Source organism: Borostomias antarcticus (genome assembly GCF_949987555.1).
Source record: "Borostomias antarcticus genome assembly, chromosome: 15".
Taxonomy (NCBI): Eukaryota; Metazoa; Chordata; class Actinopteri; order Stomiiformes; family Stomiidae; genus Borostomias; species Borostomias antarcticus.
The window spans coordinates 18281448-18308064 of record NC_140248.1 but is presented as its reverse complement, the minus strand read 5'-3'; the positions used below and the strand labels follow the sequence as shown (position 1 = coordinate 18308064).

At 39.6% G+C, this 26617-nt stretch overlaps 1 protein-coding gene across 1 annotated transcript; it reads right to left on the bottom strand.

The window, feature by feature from the left end:
- Positions 1-3006: 3006 nt before the first annotated feature.
- Positions 3007-26087, bottom strand: ar (androgen receptor). The gene is made up of 9 exons (XM_084450512.1): positions 24115-26087; positions 18508-18659; positions 17231-17347; positions 12018-12296; positions 10427-10571; positions 9320-9398; positions 9136-9187; positions 8809-8960; positions 3007-7748 (listed from the first exon to the last, which is right to left on the bottom strand). The coding sequence occupies exons 1-9, from the start codon at positions 25512-25514 to the stop codon at positions 7590-7592; spliced, it is 2535 nt and encodes an 844-aa protein (XP_084306638.1). The 5' UTR covers positions 25515-26087; the 3' UTR covers positions 3007-7589.
- Positions 26088-26617: the final 530 nt, after the last annotated feature.

Genomic DNA, 26617 nt, shown 5'->3' with positions numbered 1-26617 from the left:
CATACATGGTTAACGGGTCTCCCGGGACCCTTGCTTGTGAAGTTTATGTCACACATGTAATTGATTGTACACACAAAAAAAGTGTGAACACTACAGGCCTCACAACGGATCTTGCCGTTTTATCTAACTGGACCTCTTAATTTTAATTGAAATTACTAATACTGTATATGATACCACTAATATGATTTATTAGTAGTTAGTCCAGGGGTCTGCAACCTGTTTCCGGAGCCGCATGCAGCTCTTTAGGCCTTCTTCAGTGGCTCCCTGGCCTTAATAAAAAGTTATTTGGAAATTAATAATTACTTTTCATTCATTATTGTCCAGCACAAATTGGTGCAGGAATGCAGGAAATGAAGTGTTTGATGTTCAACATTTCCTGGAGGGGGGACCTCTAGACCCCCCTCTCCCTCTGATGTTTCCCCCCTGGGGGTACATCCCACCAGTCCTGAAAAAGAACACTGCCTTCATTAATAAGGCTCAAAGGTTTTGTGGCTCCAGTCAGATTTTCTATTTATTTTTTGCCCAATAATGGTTCTTCTGATAATAAAGGTTGCTGATCCCTGAGTTAGTCTTATATTAGAATATAAATGTGCATGTTCTCAACTGGTGTTCTGAATGGCTCATCACACTATTGTTAAGGGCATATACTGTAAACTCACTAGGCCTACCATTAGAATCAGGAGGCCATTCGTTTTCAACAGCGCCATGGACAAAGGGGGGTCCCAAGGCCAGACCAGTTGAGAACCACTAGGCTACTCATGAATAAATTGGCTACACTTGTGCAGTTTAAATAGTACTTTTGAGCTAGTGTAACGAGTCACTCCTGACTCATAGAGCAATTACACACGTTCTACACATGGCAGACATGGACCAAATACAACATGCACTGTTTCTTTTATTTTACCATTGAAACATATTTTACTATACGCCTTGGAGGGGCTGTGACGTCATATATAACCCTCCAATAGAGCAGGCTACATTTTCAATATCCAAGTGTAAATAATAATTCAACTCTACAAAGTGATAGAAAAGCACTGACTTGGAGTACATTATTACACTACAGGGGGTTAAATATGGGGTATTACACTACAGTTGTTAAAAAGTACCAGTTATTTTCACTTTCAAAGTGTTGATTTAATAAACTACAAACAATAAAAATAGGCAATTCCTAAACTTCCTGAACATGTAGACATTGGAATTAAGTTTCTAGCACAAAAAATGACAAAGGAGATAGTGACCAAAGTCTGTGGCAGAATAAGAAAGAAAGAAAGAAAAAGAAAGAAAGAAAGAAAGAAAGAAAGAAAGAAAGAAAAAGAAAGAAAGAAATAGTGGAGATAACTACATGTGGCCTACCAGCCAGCTGGCAGCCACATAATAATAGTTAGGATATCTCAGCAACATCGGAACCAACTAAGACCTTCAAAATTCAAAAAACCCATCTTCAATTATGTATTTTAACTTTTATAACAAAGCGTACTCAAGTCTCTGTTAAGCACATACCTTATTTTCATCATTTTTCGCAAATCCCATTCATTTTTCCCATAGGGATTTAGAACTCAGAACCAAGTGGCGGAGATGCTAACTTTTCAGCCTACAAAATGACGACATCACTCTATGTACAGTATGCACTGGACTGAACAATGTTCTCTCTTAATAGTTTGATATTCCCCCTGTTCCATGGCTTGTATTGGATACATGCCCATTGATTGTGAAGATCTAGTACACCTCTCACTCTAAGATAACACAAAATCAAGGTGCTGTAACTCAACATTATTGCTATCTTAATCTTAGAAAAGAGGACATTTGAAGCTTCTAAGACTATTCCATCAACGACTATGACATTTGGAGTGTACACATCCTCAATGCCATTTTTTCCAATACAAAACAGTGTGCCTGCCAATGGAAATTTTGGATTAGACCTTTAACTGAGTCTACCAGTTCTAACAATCCATATTAAAATAATCTGGTTTACCAACACCATGTGAAGAGCAACTTACATGTTTATATTAGTTTTGCCACCATTGCACATCTGAAGTATATCTCTTTAACATGTTTTCAGAATGACTCATTCAGGATTACTGTTAATCAACCCCCCAATGTGTAATTTACACATCAGGGGTTTGATGGTTTTGTTTTGTTTAATTAATGTCTTGTTTAAATGTGAAAATGAAATGTGAAGTCTTTTCAGCAGGGCAAGAAAGACTATGAACATGATCATGAACATTTTGTTATGTTATTGTTGATGCTGTAAATATATTTTTCAAATGTTTCAAGACAATGTTGTATAGGTTTCTTGGTTTTAGCTTCTGCTATTATTTGCAGATGAAACATCCAATTCCCCCTGTCATGTAGTTGATTGTTTCTGAAAGAACAGTGCACTTATGAGTTATGTTTGAAATTAGATATCCTTAAAATCTCCTGTCATTTTGCAACTAATCTTTTGAAAAAGTATTTCCAAATCAAGTGTCAATTAATTTGATACATTCTGTAGAATTTGCACAGCTTTGTTAGAAAAGATTTCCCATGTACTGTATAAGCATGAAGATAAACATATTAAAGAAAAAATATTATATTGATACTGTATATAAGAATATGACTCTTTACTAACATTTTGACACAAGAAGTTAACCTGAAATAACTTTTAGGTAGCCTGCAGTATTCATGAGAGGGCTGGCTACATTCCATTGTGTAGTCATGTACTAGTCTGATAAGTATGGGTTAGGAAGTTGCTTAGTTATACTGGTATAAATAAATTATATTGAGCAGACACATCTTCCTCGGCAACCCAACCTTTCATACTGATGCTTTCTTCATAGTTAGGTATATTGATGTTACGTTTTTTCACTTCCACTGCTACATTATATTGAAGATAAGCTACCGTACATTAACTCCTGAAATAATTCTCTGTGCCACTTGGACCAGGTTGTTCACTGTGGAAAAATGAAGACCAGGGCATGCATTTTGTCATTTTTAATAATATGCAAAGAACACAAACAATTTACAGGAATCCCCAACTTACAATTAATTCTGAAATAATGATGCATTCCACAATAGGAGTCACAAAACCAATTGTCATAATCACCTTAGTTGTCTTTAAAAATGCAACTTTGCACTTGAAATTTAAAAGCAATTTAGATTAGAAATACATAACTCACAAAAGACTTAACTCAGTGAAACCACAGAGGGTTGTAAAAATCATTAACAATTGATTTTCAGAAGAAACATGTTCCAATATAGATGGTGTTCACTAATCAGAAACATATTTACAGTCATAGTGCAATTTACACACAACCAGGTTCATACTGTTTATAAATACATACAACTATGTACATTTAGACCTAGACCTAGAGTACTTGCTACAGTATAATTGGATAGCAATAAAACAGCATCAACATGTCAATTTAGACAGATTTTCTGTACTGTACATTCTGCCACCGATCCTCAAACATGGTACATATGTATGAACTTAAGTAAATGATGAAAAATTGTTTATTGCTGGACAAAACAATCTGCTTCTTCCAATGTAAAAGCATGTTAGAAATAAATGAAAGCAAGGTGTTTTTTTAACAATTGCAGAAATACATTTAGCATTTTCATATCTTTCTTGAGTGTAAGACTCCCCTGAAGACGATGTCTCCTTGTGAAGCATCATTAGAGCTTGGGCAGGAAGGAACAGCTGGTGATGGTGAAATAATCAGAGAACCGCTTCTCTCCCTCAAGATTTCTATTACAGTCTATCATTAACGCACAGGGATGTTGTAGATAAACCTCACTCGATAGTGTGACATCTTAACATTAGATAAACCACCTTGGTTGATCAACAACAGCCTAATGTTTTCAATTAATACTGGTTTGCAGATCTGATGTATAGTATGGATGGGGAAATGAATTGAGTAAACTTTCTTCAAAAAGAATCAGCTATGCTGAAATGAAAACACCAATGTGTTCCTATCTTTTGTATGTATGTCTTCAAATATATAATGTACTGTAGTATCCATTCTCCTTCTACTATTCTGATTAGCATACTATTTTCTAAGATTTGTTTTGCTTCAATTGTAGTGGCAGACAAAGTATTTTCAGAGGGGTTATGGTATGGTTTATGGATGTACAGTATTCAATCAAAACTGCTGTATCAATATTTGGGCAAATCTAGCATCCTCAATTTAGTTTTTTGATATTGTTTAAGTAGAAAAAAATCTTACTGTGATGATTGTGACTGAATTATTTCTGGTATTTCATATTTTACAACAATTCCAATAATATGTTTGAGTAAACTGAGACCATTGGCTTGCTGTAGGGAGTGTATCTTTCAGTATAACGCTTAGACAAATCAATATGGATGCAGTGTTTGCTGTTTGCAGCAATGTTAGGGATAAAATTAGTTACTATATATTCATTATATTATCATTTTAGCCTAGACTTGCCAATTAGTCACTGTACTGTTAGCACAATGGTATGTATCAATGGCCAGTGTAATCAATAACAGTTTTAGCTGTAACTTAACATATTTTAACAAGGCAAATCTCTGTAGCTTACCTGAAGCCTACAGATGAAGAATTATATGGTACTGTACAGATGTGTTATTGTTTTGTAATCTCAGTCTCCTGACTTTTACATCAGAAGAGGGTAAATGCAGAGCACTACATAGAATACGGTGTGTACTCGCATGTGATGTACTATATCATTCACACATTATTATTAGGATGGTCTGTACATCTGTTACTGATCAAGCTCTCCCAAAAAAATCCAAATGGAAATATGGTTATTTGTCTATAGGCTTCCTATGGTAACACACACAAAGTACAGTAGTCTTATGCATCTTTGTGGCAGCAGCCAAACACATGAACAGATTATTACATTTTAAAATTAGTTTTGGTTTATCAGCATGGCCTCAGTTGACACACTGCAAAATTAGACTTAGTTTTCTGGATAGCCAGCATAGTTTGGAGTTTTAAAGCTTTGAGTTTTGCATGTCACATGTTATTACCTTAACCTCAGGCACTTTGACCTTATTCAGTAAGGGTGGGGGAGAGTTCAATTAATTACTCATATCTGGAACACAATTGTTTTTCAACAGTTTAAAATGGTCAATTTAGGGTAAAATGTTTTTTTTGTTTATAACACACTTGCCAACATTTTAGTAGTCATACATATTCTAATTGAGCAGCTATGGTGTTATAAATGGGTAAACACATGCACGTATTTGCATAGTGCTTGTGGCTGTCAAATACAAAGTGTCTTCTGACAGGCCATTCTTTCCATGGCTTACAGTATTTAGACTGTCAACTGGTAAATTCAATTTTGCTGCTCCTTCCATTCAAAAGACACCACATATCTGTTCATCAAGTGACAAGGTCAGGAAAATGTTCTTAAAAGTTTTTGTTTTTTTTAAGAGATCTGTATGAAAGTTTCAGCAAGTTAAAGACATTGAAAACAATTACAGGAAAATGTTACACCCTAATCATGATAATGGGTGTTACCTAGTCTAAAATATGATGCGGTTTGATCGAGTAGAGCAATTAAAAGCTAGAATACGTAAGTTATGCGATACGTGCGGGGGTAGGTTCCGTCTGCGAGACTAAATTCAGTCTACTTGAAGGTTATGGTCTGAGAGTTTGGGTAGGCTCACACTCCCAAATAAGGCCTGCCCTGTGTTGCTTATTAATGTCAGAGCACACACACACACACCAGTGAGTTTGGATGATACCCTGGTACCATTACGTTGAGCTAGCTCAAAGTGTGTATGCCCACAAAAAGGACAGAATGGAATCAGCTGAAAATGCTCTCCATCAATAAACAACAAAATGGAACAATTCTGAACTTCCCCTTTAGGACAGTTGATTGATAAGATGACTTCAAATTAGTACCATCCTTTAATTCCGAAAGGAACCAGTTGCCAATATTGTTCTGAACTAGACAACAAAAAAAACACACCGTTTTATTTTTCTGTCATTGTTTTCCCCTCTTTTTAAGTACAAACAGTATTGTTTACAAAGGCATGTTTTGGTACAGTTCTAAAGCAATGTTAGAAGGTTGTGATTAGATAGTGCAAATAGTCTTTAGGCATTTACTGTACTGTAGTAGTTTCAAACTCTAAATCAAGCTTCTGGAAAAGACCATTCTTTATCAAATATATCAACGTAAAAAAAGAATTTCACTTAACTCAATTGACACTAATGACTTTGGAGCATGCAAGTAGAGGTGAGAGAGATTACTCATTGAACAACATTATAGTAATTGGACTGAACTTGCAATATACACAAGCTATTAGAAAATTACAAAAGGGCACATGGATTTTGCATGCAGTCATTAAAGCTTAAAAATATTCCAATATCTACAAATGAAACAAGGACCTTGGTACTGCAAGGAGGATGTAAAGTTTTTTATCATATTGTTAGTCAACAAAAATGAAAAGGTCACTAGCTTTGTAGTGTGATCATATTCACATTATGAACGTTGTAATTGAACTAACGCAAGTGAAATGAGCCGTTGCGTTTCCATGTACAGTACGTTTTCCATAAACTCCAAATTACATGGTCACTTATCGCTACACACCATGCTTGTACCATTTCAAGAGCCATGATCAAATATGCAGATCATATGTTTAAGGTAAGACTTGAATTGACACTGACTGACTCTTATTCCAGTTCTACAGGATTATCAGTTATTCTTTATTCAGATGTGTCTGTACTCACAGACCGAGAGCAAGCAAAACCCTGCAGTGCTCCGAGCATTGAAACTGGTGGAGAAATCATAAGTACAGTATGCTCGGCTTGACTGACGATTATTCCACTTACTGTACCATCCAATCCAATTGTTATTATTACAATTACTATAACTCATGTTTAAGCAGCTTTAAACACCTTGAGTATGATCTTGACATGTTTGAAAGAGACCCTCTCTGATTTTAATTAGCAAATAAGTAAATCATTTCTCTCAAACTGATGAAAACATGGCAGCACCATGAAAACAGCTGCGCAATATGTTAATAAAATATGTATAATGTATAATTCTACAATACCTAGATAAGGAGCCAGAAGTAGTGTATAGCATTGTAAATGTTTCTTCCAAAGATAACTGCACTGTGTACAAAGTCTGATACAAATATCAGTTACTAAAAACAGATAGTCTCCTGTGTATGAATTTGAAAAGAGCATTTGGCGATTACCACATGGCATCCCTTGTGGTAATATTATTAAAAGTGTACATAAATCTTAACACATGTTCCAAGATGTGCATAGAAGAGTTAAACAATGGTATTCTCACATTGGACATATCCCTATAAGTATTGTGTGATTTCCCCCTTCCCCAAAAAATATAGGAGACAGGGCTGTCAACAAGGTGACACTTTGCAACTCTTTAGATAAATGCTTAAACCTTGCTGCCGAATTGAGAAAATTATCTCAATCATGTCTGTTAAGCCAGACAACCTACTGCAATGATATAATGATTATAAAATGGTACATTGAGCTATCAGATAAAAAAATAAGTAGAAGAAGAAAGAAATAGCAGGCAGCCGTGGCTGTTTTTTTTTTTTAGAGGCAGCTTGGATCAGATCTGTTATTTTCTTCAGACAATAACCAATCCCACTACTTGTGAAATAAAATTGGTTTGGCCAGGCCAGCCAAGATTTTTGGCACGTGTACAGAGATGATCTCAGCAATCATCTCTGGGAAGCTGACCTTGGTGGGCAGAGACTGGGCCTGGACAAAGAGGTCAAATGTAAACTGTTGGAGTTTCCTTACAGTCTGCAATTGGAGAGAAGAAAAACAGGGACACACAGTTGAAATTGCTGTTCAATAATTTTGAGTTGATGTTTTCACAAATTTTCAGATAATGATTGAAATAACTACTGATATTCATTATTGTATAATGATATACTACAGTATACTGTAGCTGTACTGTACAGTAAGTGCTTTACTTAGTATAATATTATCAGGGGTTAAATTGGGATTTGTTATGTGGGCGGGGGCTGTGTTAGTGGGGTTGGCAAGGGTGCGCATGGGTGCATGTAGTGGCAGCAGTGATGGTAGCGCTTAGTGCTGCTTCATAAATAGAAAATATCACGCCTTTAAAGGAGTAGTAAAGGGAAAATGCATGTTTAGCCCTGTTTTAAGGTTACTTATGATCATATACAATGGTTCAGAACATTGACAAAACTAGCACTTTTGAGGAAGTCTGATAATTGCTCTTCCACCGTTTTGGTCATACAATGGATGTGGGTGGGCACCTTGAAAAATCTTTCAAAAACATGTTAAACTCTCGATTTCAAAGATACCATTGTATATGATCATAAGTAACCTTAAAACAGGGCTGAACATGCATTTTCCCTTTACTACTCTTTTAATGATCTACTCTACCTCCTGTACCTTTGAAATGTAAGTATTCTTGATTAAATACAATTACAACGCTTTCTTCTTTTCTTCTTAATTCTATGCTGTGCTAGATAATGTAGCTATCATGGCCGATGTGAGAACTTGCCATGTTAGATGGGTTGATTCAGCTAATACAGTATAGCTAGCTGGCTAACATTAGCTAACTGAAAAAGTAATAACTAAAATGAATTGCGATTTATTCTAATGATGAAATGACACGGCTGCCTTCTTAACAATAAAGACTGAAAAAAGTAAACCTAAATTAAATGTTCATGATAGATGTGCCAGAGTTGAGTTCAGGCTGATGACTTTTGGGAACCCATGGCCCGGGCTGAGACCCTGATACTGTAGCTGCGGCCCAATTTAACCCCTGCATATTATGATACTGTATGTATTAATGTAACCAAATAGACTTAGTATACTGTACTCTCACCGGCTGGAGGGAGTCCAAGAGGAGTGTCAGCTGGTAGAACCTCTGTGACCCATTGGACTTCCTCCCGTAGTTGATGAGACGATCAAGTTCATTGATGTACGTCAGACGCAATTCATCAAAGTACTTCTGACTCTTAAGACCTTCCACCGGAACTGCAAGAGACGGGCGATATTAGGAAATGCCTTGATCTTAACGTTCTGTTGCTCAGGAGAGCAGCGCCGGCCGCTCAACCAGGCTGGCGGATGTGTATTAAAGCGCCTGTCAATGAGGGCTGTTTTGAGATTGGCCACAGTCTGTAAAACGGGCCTGAGCAACCCTGACACTCACTGACACTGAAGAGGAGCAGGGCCTTCATGCACAGGAACTCCTCCCGAGTGACCTGCAAGGCAAGGCAAGGTTATTTGTATAGCACATTTCAGCAACAAGGCCATTCAAAGTGCTTTACGTAAGACATTAAAAGCATCAAGACAAAGCGCAAGAAACACATAAAAATAAATGAAGCAGAACCAACCTGCAGCAGAACAAACTCCTGGGAGAGATGTCTCATCCGGATGCAGTGCTCGTACATGGAGGAGATATGCATCCGGTGGCTGGGGGGAGATGGGGACAGGGGGGCAAAGGTCATGATAAGAACTAGGCGTGGGGAGTGAGAGGTCATGTTTAGAACTAGCATAATGAGAAAGAGCAGAGGGGAGATAGTGGGGGGTCTAGGGGGATTACATTAAGAGGGTGTATTCTGTCAAGGCATTGGAAGAGTTTCAAGGTTCAGGGGTGGGATTTCTGTGTGACTGTCTTATGATGAAGAGAATTACATCTGTTCTCTATGGCCATTTTAGCTGAGCGGTATGTGACCCCCTACATAAGATGATAACACATCAGGATGTGTAACACTGAATGATTAAGGTGAATTGCTGAAGGAAAGGCACATTCTACTGATGTTGGGCTCATTGCTGATGAGTCAGGCTCAGAACAGTTCTCACCTAAAATCCCAATAATAATTCATGACGAGGTACAGTAGTCCCCATTGCAGTTAAGTGCTACTATACTGCATATCTATACATTTTCCTCAGTAAAACTGTTTTAAGTTTTTGAAAAATATATTCTGATTTCACTACATACCCAACATACAGTATACCTCCTGACACCTGCACCATTGGGCATTTAATCGAAAAAAGTGAATCTTCCTCACTGTTGTCCAAGTGACAAAAGAATACCGTACAAAAAAAGGAAATATAAATGCTTCTGAAACCCAGGCCTACCCTTTGGTGAACATGAAATCCTAGGTGAATGTGTGTGTGTGTGTGTGTGTGTGTGTGTGTGTGTGTGTGTGGGTGTGTGTGTGTGTGTGTGTGCACGCGTGCGTGTGTGCGTGCATGTTCATGTGCATCAAAGACAGATACACAGTGGGAAAGAGAGAGAGGAGAGAGAGAGAAGGAGAGAAAGAGAGAAGGAGAGAGAGAGAGAGAGAAATTGGCATCTGTCAAACATTAGCCAATAGCTAACCCACGGGAGGAAATCTCTCTAAATATAATAGTGACCACAGTGTACTGGATACTCTGGTGGTAATCAAATAATTTGGCGGAGATAATTGGATGCAGTATCACACAGCTGCACATACTCATTGAACACAAGGTCTGGTGCAAAGTAGAGCATTCTGCCATTGACATTCTTATAGGACCTCCATCCCAGGCCGAACACCATCACTCCCATCCACGAATGCTGAATGACTGTCATCTGGTCATCCACATGCAGGTTCCGAAATCCTAGGAACAACATCGTAAGCCACATGAGATTAGATGCAATTTCATGCAGCTGTGTATTTGTTATGGCTCAGAAGTTAGTTTGATTTAATAGGCTTAGAGTCATTAAATGTAGCATAGGATAAATTAGATTAGTAGATAATTTTAGTGTACCGGTCCCCCAACCGACCCAGTATAATTTATTACTAAACCTTGGTTTAGATACCCCCCCCCCCCGATTCCTATTGGTTTATTATTTTCATTGTTTCATTGTTTTATTGCTTGTATCATTCTGGGCTGGCCATCTCTTTCTCTAAGGCATAACTATCACTGGTGTTTGTTTATTCTCAAAGCCATTATTGGTAAACTTCCACCTTACATCTCATCTCTGTTGGACTGGAGTCTTGACACCTACCAGACCCAATCAAATGAATGATCGGCTTGTTCTCAGGGTTTCCTGAGAGCATTCTGAACTTGGAAGGGCTGCTTTTTTCCATGATGCTCCTTAAACTTGGAATACCTGACAACAGACTCTAAAGCTTGAGGTCCTTCCTTCAGTCACAGTTTAAGTCCATGGCTCTACCTATGTACCTCAACCTGTAACTGTTTTTAATTATTATTGTACATTGCATTTGTTTTGTTGATTTGTGTCTCTGTGTAAACTCGTCATCACTGTAAATGAGGGAAACCTTGAGTATAAATAAAGGTTTGAAATTAATTCTGTGACGTGCTTTTACATTCTCTTAACGTCGAACTCCAAACACTGTCGGTAGAGGTGGATGTAGACAGCGTTGCCTACAGTATATAGCTAAGCAGGTAACAGTTTGAGTAACTAACAGTTCAGACAGATAGTCGTTAGTTGCTTATAGTGAGAGTGATTTGGAGTGAGTTAATAGCGAGACAGCGAGTTTGGAGAGATCTGCAGATAGTTACTGTGTATTTAAGTTAAGAACCTCACAAATCGTGTTAGCAAGACTACGTAATTACGTCCGCCCCAGCGACAGCGCAGGGTTAGAGGTAATGTTTTCAGTGGCGTGTGTTTTGTTTGTTTGTTCATCTGATAGCAGAATTACATAAAAACAACTAAACTGATTTTCACTAAACTCGGTAGAAGGGTGTAGCACGGTCCAACTTAGAATCCATTACATTTTGAAGCGGGACCGAATCACGGGGCGGGTCCACGAGTCACCAAAACACGGCCAGCCATTCACCGCCATTCGTTTTTTGGACCAGGACTACGCAAAAACTACCAGACCCATTTTCATTAAACAGGAGTACATACTGTATCAACTGATGAGTAAGAACTGTTGCACAATGCATTGTTAAAGCTCCACATAGAACCAAGTTACAAACTACAGATTTATCATGAAATTGCCCTCGAGCCAGACAGCTTGAATGTTTACAAAAAGCTCACAAACTTATTGTCCATCCTTCCACTGCATACTGTACATGGTACTGTGCGAAACATACCTGGTAAGCCTTTGGCCCACTTGACCACTTTGACCAGCTGTCGCTCCCCGAGCTCGTTGAGGCTGGTGAGCAGGGCGCCCGAAGAATCTGGCTGGCCGTGGTCGTGCCCGGCGTTCACCACCTCCGGCTCGATGGACTCCAGGATGTTGAGGAAGACCAGCTGTGAGTGGAAGTTCAGGCCAGACCTGGGGGAGACGCACTGGACCGCGTCGCAAGGTCCCTGGACGGACTGGTCCTCCTCCTGTGTCTTCAGCTGCCCGATCTTCTTCAGTTTACGGGCTGGAGGGAAAGTCATGAAATGAGACAAAGACAAGGAGGGGCATTGCGCACAAACAGATCTGACATAATGGAATATTTCACCACAATGGTGTAGCAGCACAATTGCTGTCTGTAACTGAGATACTTCAATAATATCAATTAAAAAGGATAGCTCACCATGAGGTTCACACAAAACCTAGATACAAATAAACTGTGATTATAATAATCTCACTTGTAAAAAAAATCTCTATTTACATTTCAGATTCTTTGCTCTCGTGAGCCATTTTGGGCTTGTTTCATCAAAGACACCATCAGTGAAGGAATACTGCACACATAAGATTATGCAAAGCTTTGCTTAAAGTCGCACTGAAATGAAAAAAGCATTCTGTCCCATTTTGGTTCACATAATTGGTCATAGTGTTCACCTATTCAACGATGTATGCCAATTTTACAAAATTCTACTTTTGTTGTAATCTTATATCAAAGTATATAATTTCTTACTTCCTGGAAAACGGTAGGTCACGTGCAATGACGACAACAGGTAACTTAGATTTTAGGCCAATAATCTCACGACATCCACCCGTCAATCAACACTATCCTTCTATCAAATCTGTCTAAAGTTCTTAAAACCCGTACACTTATCAATGTTCCAATCAAATTCCTCTAAACATATGTCCCACCCTCATAGCTTGTTTGCATCGGAAATACGTCAAACTACGGAAGATGATCTCAAACGTCCGTTTCAGTGCGACTTCAAGAATACTGTTTCATTATAAGCTTCCAGATCTCCCTGCTCAGGTCAGCGCAGAAAACTAAGCTCACGTTGCTGCTTGAGTAGAGTACAGCAGGTGTGGTCGTCAAGGACAAATTCATTCCCAATTCCATCCTTTCCACAGCCCTCTTCAATTGAAAAATAATGCATTCAAGTGTAGCACTGAAATCCCCACCTGGAAGGCAGTGGGCAGCGCACCATACTGAGCCACTCGCCTGCTTTTAGGACAGAGTATCTAAAAGGGGCTTCGACATCATGAATATCGATGGCAAAGCTGAACTGCTAGATACATGAGCTACACACGCAATACCGATGAGAAAGTGAGGCGTTCCAGTGCTCGAGAGGATGTCACGGTAACGAGATATGTCACCTAATCACATTGTATGTCACATTGTCACATGATGGAACGTCTGAAATATCATCCTGCTCAAAGTCTGATTGTGATAGAGGAGACAGGAACTTGTTGGTGGTGTTTTTGTAACCAGCTGTGATGGCGTTATCAAAAACGTCCTGGAACAAAAAAAGTTTGTCAGCATGACTGGCATCATTAGAGTACAAGATACTTATAAGGTTATAAGGTTGTTTCTGTCGCAATTCCTCACCACAACAGACCTGGTTTTGATTAAGTCCTGTTTACGTCAGACGTCCGTCCCTATCTAAAAATGTATTCTGCTTCTGCGGACGTGGAACGTGTTCAAGAGAACATAGAGAACTAAAATGGACCGATATTTAATGAAAAACACTCAAGCAGATGAGCCAGACCAGGACAAATGGTGGACAGTGGATCCATCAGTGCATCCCTCACCCATTATACAGTACATACTCATCAGTCTGGTCCTAACCAGGGGAAATTGAAGAGGAGCACGATTCCTTTCCGACATACAGGTACACATCAGACTATTGACCTACACCATAGTGTCTTGCATTTGCAATAAAAAACGACAGGCGAAAAATGTGTATTGAATGCAGTACACATTCTTGATACAGAAAACGCATAGTAGCCTACACATTTCATATTTCCGCATACAGTAAATGTGACATTTTAATTGGAGGTATTGAGAAACAATGGCTATGGGAGCTGCACACTTATGTCTACATTGTCTTCCCAGATGGTTTAGGCAACGTTTCAATAATACCGTTTTTCTTCACTGACAACAAAACTACATCTTTATTTTGCAGAGAGGTGTGAGGTGTGAGTTTTTCCTTTCACCTAATGGCAGATGTCTGACTCTTGACACCCTCCACTTACCTAAACAAGTGCTATGCCTTTAACTCCTTCCCTACGGGCATGATAGGTCCCGTAAACCAAGTGAACCCAAGTGAAATAATTATATCCTGCTAATCAGTTGCCAGATATCACAAACAATATGTGCTGAAACCAATCCTATAACTACAGTCAGGGCATAGCCAAGTATATAACCCACCATTCACTCAATTGAATTAGGGCTGCCAGGCAGCAGTAGCTGTTTAGAGTTGCTAAGCTCTAAGTTCACCCGGTTAACTAGCTTTTTTTTTTTAAAAGAGTTTTGCTGGTAGAGATAAGATATTTTTGGTGTTGCACACCTCCACGGTCAGAAGTTTAGTTGAGCTCTGTCGGCCACTAGATAAAATCCGGAGGATAGTGGGATTCACACAGCTTCACTATAGATCCACAGCATAGAGGCAACTGAGTGATGGATTATCAATTCCCCTAAATATGAGGTGCATGCATAGTGCTGCAGGTCTTGGTTAAAGTGGAAGAAATTAACCATAGTTAATTATACAATGGGATGTTGTGTGTGTTTGTGTGTGTGTGTGCTCACTCTGGGTTTGGAATGGTTTCTGGACTCTGGGTTGTAGTGCCCCCCCCCCCCACAGGCACTACAACCCAGAGTCCAGAGAGAACCATTCCAAATCTTGCCTGGCATGATCCTTGAGGTTTTATGAGCACACACACACAATGGTCCAGAGAGAACCATTCCAAATCTTGCCTGGCATGATCCTTGAGGTTTTATGAGCACAGGACCAGAATAGATGCTATAATTCGTTACTGATATGCATTGGGACACCTGTCGCAATCCTGACATATTCAATTCCCAAGAAATTGGATAAATTAATGAATCTAGAGATTAATCAATATATGCATTACATTAAATCACACATTATTTAAATCCTGAAAGTTCTATGACCAAATGTGTAGTGTAGACCCCCTGAGCCCGGCTGGCTCATACTGTAGTCACTTGGAAATAATCCCCAAATGCTCACTAATAACATGCAGGTACAGTACAGCACAACATTCACATTTCTGATGATACAATACAAATTATTCAGATGAAAAAAATAATTGCAAATTCCTTCCAGAATTCTCAGCCATGTGAAAACACATGGGCTGGTATCTTATCTTGGCACTAATCTGTGCGTAGCACGCAGTAAATAGGTCAGGTTGGACTGACCTTTAGGCTCACACCTCGTTAAACTGATGCCAGGGCAACACAAACAATCATCCAAGCCAATGAGTTGACATTCTTGTCACTCAAAGACAATAAACCACAGGTTAGCAACAGGTGAAACAATAATATAAGCAGTATATGGATTTTTTAATTCATTTCCGAGCAACTCTTGTAGACAGCTTTGTGATTATTTAAGGTATTGATCACTTTTAGATCATCTGAGATCTTTAGTAACAAATATTTATTTTATTGCATATATGCATCAGTTTACACAGTGAAGCGGTGTTGCTTGGTGTGCAAATAAATACTGCTCTAGTATCCTCATCATGTACTGTAGCACATTTTCAGATGTGCCCCTTACAGCAGCACAATATCAAATAAAATTTACTATTAATTGACAGTAATTAGGGGCTGATAATAATTAACTGATTATCATAATTAATTAAATACGTTAATATTGTGCTGTATGCATGTCACAATCTGTTGTGTTTTATACAAGTACAAAGTTTTCACAAAAGTGCAAGAAAAGATCAACCAAATGATTACTAAGTCTAGCCTGTCACCGCAGGAAATTCAGATTGTTTTGCATCTGCATGTGAGAAGGTTGGGAGCAGAAAGAGTTCAACCAGGCTATTCGATGCTATTTCCCTTACTTTAGCTTTTTTTTCAGTTTACCCATGTATCTGCAAAATGAGATAGCTTAAGTGGATCAGTAAAATGAACTGCGCTGCTCAGGTTCTATTTAGGGATGTGCTGTAATTATACTTCTGTGGATAACAACATAATATGGAATTCTCTGTTCCAAACGAAGACCTGCATGCAATGATCCTTCACAATTCTCTTCGACTTCCCAGGTATAATAAATCCAACAAATGCGTTATTATTCTGTAATCAGAGAGGAACCTTTCAGATCTGAAGATCTCTTCTCAAATCCAAAATTACTGTCATAAACCTACCAGTAAGAAAGTGCAGTGAGAGTGTTAAGTATCTAGGAGAGGGGAGTGGAAAGGAGATGGGGCTCTTTTTTAACTACAGCCAGAATGGGTGTGCCTTTTCCCTGACAATCACAGCACTACGGCGCATTTCCCCCCCATGGGCTTGTCAGAGGCTGGAGGCTAAATTACCAGCATTTCCGCTCCTTTAATTCGCGTGTCTCATGTCATCTTTGTGCCTCCCTGCACAATTTTCACTGAAAATGGAGGAGAGTGAAAATTGAACACGGAACTAAAATTAGTCCACTACATGTCCATCTTCAGGGGCCTAATATGATGAACACATCTGGGGGCCAGTCAGGAAAAGTGAATGGAATATGTCTAAATTGCCTTAAGGCACAGTCAGGGCTTGATTAGCAGTAACACCCCCTGCCCCCCATTGTGACTCTGCAGTTCAGGAGACCTGGCTGTGATGTGTAATATGGGGATGGGAAAGTCAAGGAAAATCAAATAGGCTACTTGAACTGAAAGAGACCAAAAATAATAATAAAAAAATCACCTAAAGTAGGTTTCTCCCTTCTGACTGTTCAGTAGTAGAGTTTAATGTGCTGAAGTTAAAACCATGCACTGTACAGTATATTTTACTGTGTGCACATGCATTCATTAGAGATATCTCATATCCATGGCATAGAGTGAAGTGGGGTTCTTTTAACTGCAAATAATATATTTAATTAATATTTAACAAAATGGATAGTTAAAAGGATATAACTTGCAAAATAAAAAGGCAGATACTGTACTGTATACTGTATGAATCCAACATACCTCCAAGAGTCATTCCAGCCTCGAAACACTTCCTCAATCGACAAGACGGGCAGTTCTTCCTTCTGAGCTTATCAATGGTGCAGTCGTTTCTGCTTGCACACAGATATTTCTGTTTCCCTAAAAACACAAAATATTGTTAATAACCAGAGTATTCGTTCCCTGACACCGTGGATATGTGACAGATGTGTGGCACCATGGATCAGCCTCCTTCCTCAGAGGGTGACACACTAATATTGTGCACGAAAAGCAGAGTGAATGTGCTGTGCACTGAGCATTCATTCTATTCTTTTTTTACCAGTGTTTTACACAACATTCAGTTTCATACAGTACAACTAACATTCTGTTAAAAGCCGGTTGTTATTTCTTTATAGTAGCATTTTGCATTAATAAAATATGTATTTTACAAGGCATGATTCAATGGTCTTTATGAGGTTTCTGCTCACAGTTCAGTTGAGAAAGGAAATCTTGAACAAGTAAGTAAGGACTGCTAGTCATTCATTCATTCATAGCATTGACAGTACCCCACGTTGTCCCTTTTGTGCCATCATATAGTCAATAAAAATTAAATAACCTCACTTCACATAGTGTGGATGCCCTCTGAAGAGTTTTCAACAGTTCCATTAAGTTCTTATAAGTTGATCTCGGTACAGTAGCAGTACAGGCAAGCTAAAATGTGGTGATTGTTGTGCATAAGAACATCTTACGTCTCTTATGTATGACATGCCAGATAACTTGCAACTGTGGATTTCTCATTGGAGTTAAACTTAACTTGTAGACAGTTTCCAAGGAAAACAGACTTTGAGATATTTGTAAGGACCTTATAATGAATAACTATTGTCATATTATAATTACTGTTGTCATATGGGGATCCCATTTCCACTAATGATGCTGATCTGTGTGTTGAGTTCGGTAAGGGCATGGCCACTTATAGGGCTGGGTTTAAAAAATCGATTCATCGATTCTGAATGGATCTTTTATTTAATGAATGAATGAATAAATGAAGGAATGAATAGTTCATTTATTCATTCAATGATTCATTCATTCATATATTTTTGGAAATCAGTATTGATACCCAGCCCTAGTATTGATGTGCTGCATAACTTGGAAGTCATGTAATTAAGGTTACAGCAAAAAAAAAAGAAAAAGGTTTTAGTAACACTAAACGAATCGATATTGAATCGAATCGAATTGAATCGTGATAATCGATTCTGAACCTTGTGAATCGGAATCGAATCGATTCTTGAAATTCGAATCGATACCCAGCCCTAGCCACTTACCCTCCGCAGCCCTCTTGAAGAACACTTTGCAGCTGCCACAGGTGAGAGCTCCATAGTGGCAGCCGGACGCCTCGTCTGAACAGATCAGACAGGTTCTCTGAGGAGGGAAGAAGAACTCCATGGGGAACATGTGCTCTCTGCCACCGTCAAACCTGTACAGTATGTTAAACATAGAAACAACAGAATTATTACAGATATGCATCATCTCACAACAGCACCGTTCAATCAGGGACAGTCATTATGTGTGTGTGTGTGTGTGTGTGTATGTGGAGGAGGGGGGGGGGGGTATCTTATTTCTTATCCAAAATGGTCAGTACACTTTAACTTGAGCCTCTCTTGTTACTAACACTAATAAGCTATTTACTGCCTTTATTTTTTTTTACAGAAGTGACCATGAATCAAATGCTTATTTTCTAGATGTCCAGCACAGAGCAAATGGCCCAGATTAAATATAAACATTGTCAGGTTAAATATGAACATAATGTCAGCTTAAATATTAATATGTCAGGTATGTTGCTTCAGCGAGTTGTCCCCTGCTACACATAATGAAATATAATCAATATCATTATAATCATTATCATCATTCTTTTTATTGCCATGCAGTTTTTCAACATACTAGGAATTTGCTTTCCGTAACAGTTAGGAATTTGCTTCCGGTAGTGGTTCATAACATGGAGACAACATTGGACAGGGTGCAGGGATGAGACTGGACAGTGCAAAGAGCGAGTACAAAAAAGCCATTGACTTTCAAGGGTCAAAATGACCTGACTCACCATTCCAATCAGAAACCAACCTTCTATCTGGACTGGCAGATCTTTCATAAAAACATGTCATTCAGTGTATCCGTCTATAGGACACAACTGAGACCTCACTAGTGCTATATTGCTACTGATACTACTGTACTAATACTACTAGTGCTGCTGCTTACGCTGCTACTTCTACTACTACTACTACTACTACCACTACTACTACTACTACTGCTGCTGCTGCTATTACTACTACTACTGCTATTACTACTGTTGCTGCTACTAGCCTACTGCTACTACTGTTATCAAACATAACACTTACATTTGTTATTAAGAAGGAAACGAAACTCATTTAATTCACAGATTTTGATTCTAGAATCATTTTCACGTTCTCGCTGTTTCACAGTAGAGTTTTCGGGGTGATATCCTCGCCGGGGAATCCAGACAGTTGTGCGCAGTCTGGATAAGGATTTCTGATTTCCCATTCGAGCGGGGCAGAGGGTGTGATGGCTGCTGCGAGTGTGGGAAAGGTGTGAACAGCAGTGTCAGGACAAAGGGGGGCGAGGGGGGCTGTGCTGCAGCCATGAGCACAGAGAGAGATTGGACAGTGTGTGCAGACATAACTATACTTCAGTGACGCGCAACGCAAAATGTCAAGGTTGTGTAACCCAGACGAGGACAAAGCTAACAGCTAAGAATACGGTAACTGCCATCAAATTGAGATGTTCACAAAGAGCCCACTGGCGCCAAGACATAATTAACCAGCTGCAGTGTGTGGGAGCAACGGGAGTAAAGCAAACTAGTTGATTCAACTTTTTTAGTCGTTTAGTCGTAGACGTTTTAGTCTAGCATAAGCTCAGAAACTATTCACTTGGGAGACATGAAATTTGGGGCACTTATTTTCTTTTAACAATAAACAAAACCTGCTATGATGCCATGTTTGCTGGGGATTGAGAGGAAATTAATTAATTAATCAATCTGAAACTATGAGAAGGTAGAAATGGAACTAAATAAACATTTGTTTCATGCAAAAAAACAACACAACAAAAAACAGTAAATAAGTACTCTAGGCCTCATTTCATGGCTGGAATGAAAAGTCATCGTTTAAAGTGAAGTTTAAATTCTGATATACTGTAAGTGGCCACCTGACACAGTGGATGTGTTATATTTTGTTGTAATTAATCTATTAGTTATGGCGGGAAATGGAGATAACATACTACTTCCTACTTCCTGTACCTGAAGGAAATATTCCAATCAAAGTGTCCAGTTACCTTTCCCTGTACAAAGTAGTTATTCAACAAAATGGGCCCCAGTAGTAACCCCCAAAATCCACTGTATGAATCACAAGACATACAGTACATACTGAGTTTTATCTTGTAGTGGTCAGTGGTTGTGTTCAACCGAAGGCGATTCCAGAAGGGTTCATTCATGAGTAGAAACCGTTGACTAGAAGTAGAAGCTGACCCAGGATTGCTTTTCATTTCTTAAATGTGGATGGCTGAAAAAATTACACCTTTGAACAAGGATATTCTGGTAAGTACTCTGGTGACTGATTCAATAACTAACTGCTGATCTTAACTGCCTCCTAACAGATGCCCTATTTATGTGTTGTCACATGTTTAATGCGTCTAAATATTTATAAGAGTTAAATACATTTACAGTAAATCTACAAACTGAAGCTAAAATGATACTGATTTGTGTACTGTACATCATGTGATGCGTTAATTTTTTTAATTTAAACCTTGCATCCCGATATATAACATTTTGCCCTATGTGAAGTGTCTTCGACATCTGAGTTGTCATTAGCATACTGTAGCACCATGCAATCTCCATAGATAATCTAAGAACCGTAGTACATGTGCCGTCTCACTTAATATCTACACCAGCTCAGGACATCAACAGTCACAGTGGAGAAAATTGAATATGTTGCCCATTCTCTCTCTCTCTCTCTCTCTCTCTGTTACACACACATGCACACACACACACAAACGGAAGTCTGTGGCGGCGTAGTGGTCTAATGCATTGTGTTTCACTGCAGCTGCCCACCGGGCCCCGGTCTCAGCGGATCCAAGTATGGCTGGGCCCCATAGAGAGACGGCCGCTGTTCTCTGGGGGTGGTTAGTTTCATCTCGACTCTAGGGTCACGCTACAATTAATTGGACACTCTGCCAATTTACTACCAAATTGGGTGATATAACAGGTGGGTGATATAACGGAAAACACACACACACACACACACACACACACAAGTACACACAGGTAACACACACACACACAAGCACACACAGGTAACACATATTCCTCAATTAATGAAGCAAATGCAAAACAACTCCACTGGAGGAGGAACAAAGCACTACAGTACAGCCGCTTGTGTTTTTGTGTTTTTGTGTTTTTCGTAGCAATAATGAGCCATGAAGTCAAGGAAGGGACAACCAAATAGGACAACAGGGATCTGAGACCAATACCTACTCCTCTCCCGGTGGGGGTGAGACTGATCAGGAAGAGGGCGTGGTTGAGAGGTATAATTCAAGTTTGCAGCATGGAATACCACAGAGATTAATAATTCTACACTGGGTAGGGGTCTCGGTGGAGCGAATACACATCCCGTGCTGTGCAAAGGCCAAATACCTCATTGTTAGTACTGTATATAGCACCCAATATTCTTAATAGGCTACTCTAATGAAATGGCTGTGTTAATGATCCAAACAAAGAGAAAAGTTTGCACAACAGCTTGCCGCTCCATCATGGTTTACTGTGCACTGTAAACTAGAGCAGCAAGCTGGATCTATGAGCTTACTTTGTCCTGCACCAGCACCTAAATGGATGTTTGTAACATTTTTTTGTGAACAAGTGTGTTGATGAATAGTATTCTCTAGATTAAAATTAGATCAAAATGTTAAGTTTATTGCTTTATCATAACTATGGTAGCTGCTGTAGGTTACAGTAGAATATCGTACTCATACTGTAGTATGAAAATCTGTCACAGACATGTTCATATGCAACTACACAACAACAAATGCAAAAAATAACTCAATGAACTTTGAAGAATATCATGAATTAAATAATACAAAGTACTTTCACTCAATAGCTCATGAAATAATGCTTACTATGTAGCCCAGTAAACTCTGAAGCAATAACTCGGGTACTGCTATGTCAAATACTGTAGCCTACATAAAGATTCCTAATGGCAAAATACAGAACATCCTTATGAACAGTCTAACATTTGCTAATAGTTCTCTCAAGACAAGGTGATGGCAGTTAAATGTAAGGAACAGCCCAAAAATAAGTATTGGGGTTTCAATGTCTATTTTCATACCAAGCACAGCACAATTGCTGGAACAGACAAGTGAACCCGAATAAAACAACTTTCAGAGGCCTATAGCATCTCGCTCTTCTATACTAAGAATTAAATTCAAGATCCAGTAATACACATGACTATACAGACCCTTGCAGAGCAAACCCTTGATATCTGCAGCACTGTAAAAACATGCGCTCAACCCATTTGCAATGGATCCATTCAAATCATTATAAAATGTACATGCATTAAGTGGCTCATCCAAGTAATGCTAATGGTTAACGGGCCAATGTATGAATAACATGTGGTTACTGTCAAGTCAAGTGTGAATTATAGTGGTTCACCATTGTAACCTTGTTATCTACACCATAAACATAATTCACAAATTTACTACATCAGATTCATCCCCGGAAGAAGAATAGCTCTTAGATAGTGAACTGATGGTTTATGAGATGCTGGGTATATAAAGACACTAGTGATGTATTTCAGTCTGAACTACTGCTCTGAGAACAATACACTGCATCTTGATGACTTGTCTCCTGGGAGGAGGAGGAAACAGGTTGTTATAGTGAATTTTTCACTACTGCCTAAGGCAGTCTCTCTCTGTTCATATCTTATTCTATGCTGAATCAAAACCTGAGTGACACAGTACTGCAGAAAGTTAATCTATGATTGGTTGAATACCGTTTTCTCTATGTATCAAACACAAATAAAACTATAAGCAATAATCATGAAACAAGAAACCATCTCTCCCCATTGTTTGAAACAGAACAGGTAAACAGATCAGCAATAAGACGAGTTGTCTAATAGTGGAGTTTTCTACAATGGAACATTTTAAGCAAATGAATGTCACATTTAATAAATTTGACATACACTCCTTGTGCGTCAGGAGATTTCCCGGGCGAACAATCACACACAATAGAAGGTGACAAGGCAGTTGCAAGTTGATGGTTATCTGTGTGTGTGTGTGTGTGTGTGTGTGTGTGTGTGTGTGTGTGTGTGTGTGTGTGTGTGTGTGTGTGTGGGTGTGTGTGTGTGAGAGAGAGAGAAAGAGAAAGAGAGAGAGTGTGTGTGTGCGTGCGCGTATTCGTGTGCGTGTGTGCATTTAAGGGTTTGTTAGTTTTTATAACTTTTCAGGTTCTGGTTCCCACAAAACCATAAAAGTACATAACCAACGTGCCAACAAAGGTTAGGGGCAATTTCTATATGATAACGATAAGCAGTGCCTATAGGCCATATATGAACGAACTCCTTATGCGTTGATTGCATAATCCCTGGAAAAAGGACTTGGCAGTTTATTCCCTATCAGTCGCATCATGGCAGTTTATAGAGTAGCCTAAGCAGCAGAACAGGTGATTTTTGTAGGCTAGACTTCCTCCAGGATTTACCAAGTAAATGTAATTAATAATACACTAAACGGTTGAATATATTTTACTTTACTGCTCAATATGGGTAACTGTGCTTTTGGGAGACAGGACAATGTAGGCTATGTGTAACTAATTCAAACAGCCTACTGGTGTTCATAATTATTGGATTTTGGTGTAGGTTGCATAATCAAACACCTACCTGGGGTCACTGTACGTGACATCAAGCCAGTCACCAACGTCATTTTTCATACAGTTGGGGTTCGGGTACGGCATCCTTCTCGGCATCCCACCCGGGTGCCACGGCTCAGGGGCTGGCCGCTCGTGACGCACGAGACCTCCTCTGTCGTACTCATACGGGTTACATATGAATGTAGTGTCCGGTGAAGCACTGTATGCATTCATGGTCTGTCTTGATGATCCATATTGAGGGTTTTCATTGTACCTGTACTGCAGGCCCCATGGCGCTCCGGTAGGTTCATCATTGACGACCTCAGATTTAATCTTCATACTGTACTGTTGATGTAGGTAGTCGGCATATTTGTCCTCCATGGTCTCTCCACCGAGTTGTAAGTCTACACGGGGTTTGTAGAACACATGGGGCGAGTTGTTGTCCGGGTCAGCTTGACCGTAGTGTGCCGAGTTTGCAGACAAAAGTTGGTCAAAGGGGCAGGAGGGAGAGCGTGCTCCCTCTGTACTAAGAGACGTTTTGATTTCTTTAGGGCTTAGGTTATCCCTCCTCTCACTCAGTCCAAAATCTTGTTCATCCATAGAGTGGTGCGCAGAGCCGAGATGCTGGAGAGTCGCTGCATCCTCTTTAATATCATTCATCTGAACTTCTGTATCGTTTTGTAGTGATCTGTCATCACGGTCAACGGGGCACTTGTAACCTGTCAGTGACACGCTTTTTTCATATCCAGGGCAATTAATTAAAGGGAGTTCAAACAAATAGTTTTCTTGAGTTTGGTCATTTGCGATTGAATGGTTGTGGTTAGGTCCCAGCTCGCTCATGTCATTCGAGTCCATGGTAAGTCCAAGAGAGACAGAGACAGCTTTACACAGCTCCCTCGCTGTCTCTGAGATGGCGGTGCAGGCAGAATTTGAGCAACTGTTCGCCACACAGGCGTCACTGTTAGGACTCAACTCCTTTCTGTGATGGGCAACAGCTGGTTGACAGCACTGTTTCTCCGAGTAGCAGACCTGCGAGAAAGTGCGACAGGATCCGTAACCACTTGCGTCTGCATTGTCTGGCACTTTCAACACGTTTTTGGTTTCTGACGAGCTTTTAACAAAATGGATACGACTTGTTTGCACTTCAAGTGCTCTGGAAAAGCCAACATTGTCACTTTCTCTCACCTCGGTATCCAAATTGTGAATCCCTGGCCATATGTCTTTGCGGGGTGGTTGCCGATTCGCTTGACGCATCTCCCAGGAGTGTTTATTCTGCAAGAAGCTATACTTCGAACTAGTATAGTCCAAGCTTTCGGTGACGGAGCTATTGGGCAGTGCAACTCGCACGTTGTGAAAAACGTTTTGGTAAGGTCCGCGAAAAACTATGTTAGGGGAGTCACAAACTCCTCCTAATCCAACTGGATTCTCCATATTCCAGACTTGCAGAAACGGCGCACGCGGTGGCCGTCAAAGTTTAAAAAGGCGTGGGAAAGCAAAATGTGTCGAATTCATTAAAAATAATTTAAACCCATTCCATTGTTCCACAATTTCGGTCAAACGGACTTCTTTGCTAAATGGCACAACAGGGCTTATTTGTGCGTAAAATATTTGTAAAACACCTGTGATCTATAGGCGAACAGGCCTATGTAAAAACAAAGAAGTAAGCACAAAGATCTAGCCTATAAAATGTTTTCTTTATTCCCTTAGGCTATAACAGATGTATTGCAGTCTGCAACTACAAAGTCAACAAGGTAGCCTTTTAAAATGAACACAACTGTGCTCACCCTCCGAAAGGCGAAAACAGAAGGCCGTACCGTCCGTCTGAAGTGATGGTTCTGAGATCGTCAGTCTCAAATCCCCGCTCTACTTTCACTTGTGAGTGCGCAATAAGATTTGGAGAGGCTCTCTGACTGCGTCCAATCTAGTTGCGACGACAGGTTCACCCATGCCGGGGCTAAATTCAAAATTAAAGCGTTTAACTCTTAAGCCCTACCACCTGCTTCGATGATGTAAAAAGCAATCTGTCCCGTAGGCTACTGTTTACTTGGATTTTGAGGTGTGCTGTTGATGCGAGTTTGCGCGGGGACGAAGTTCGCATCTATGTCCTTGAGCGCGTTTGTGGCCAGTCTGTGACTTTGGCATCCTGAGCGACTAAATAATACATTCCTTGGATTAAAGCCAGTCTGCAATGTCATTCAAAATACAGGCAGGGCTTAGTTATAACGTAGGCTAAACTTTTAAGTCTGGTTAACTAGGCTACAGGCGCTCGCGCACACGCACGCACGCACACACACACACACACACACACATACACACACACATTTAATAATCAATTCAAAGGTGAAGACAGCCCACCCGGCCCCCAACAATGGATCATAAAACTCATAAATGGATCTAGATCTAGACTTGATACCACATGACTCATTCAAATCTCCTAAAGGTTGATTTTGTATACAAGATTGATTCATGTTTTTTTTTTTTTCTTGAAGACTATAAACACAGAGTTGATCATAGACTGCTAAAATATTCATGGT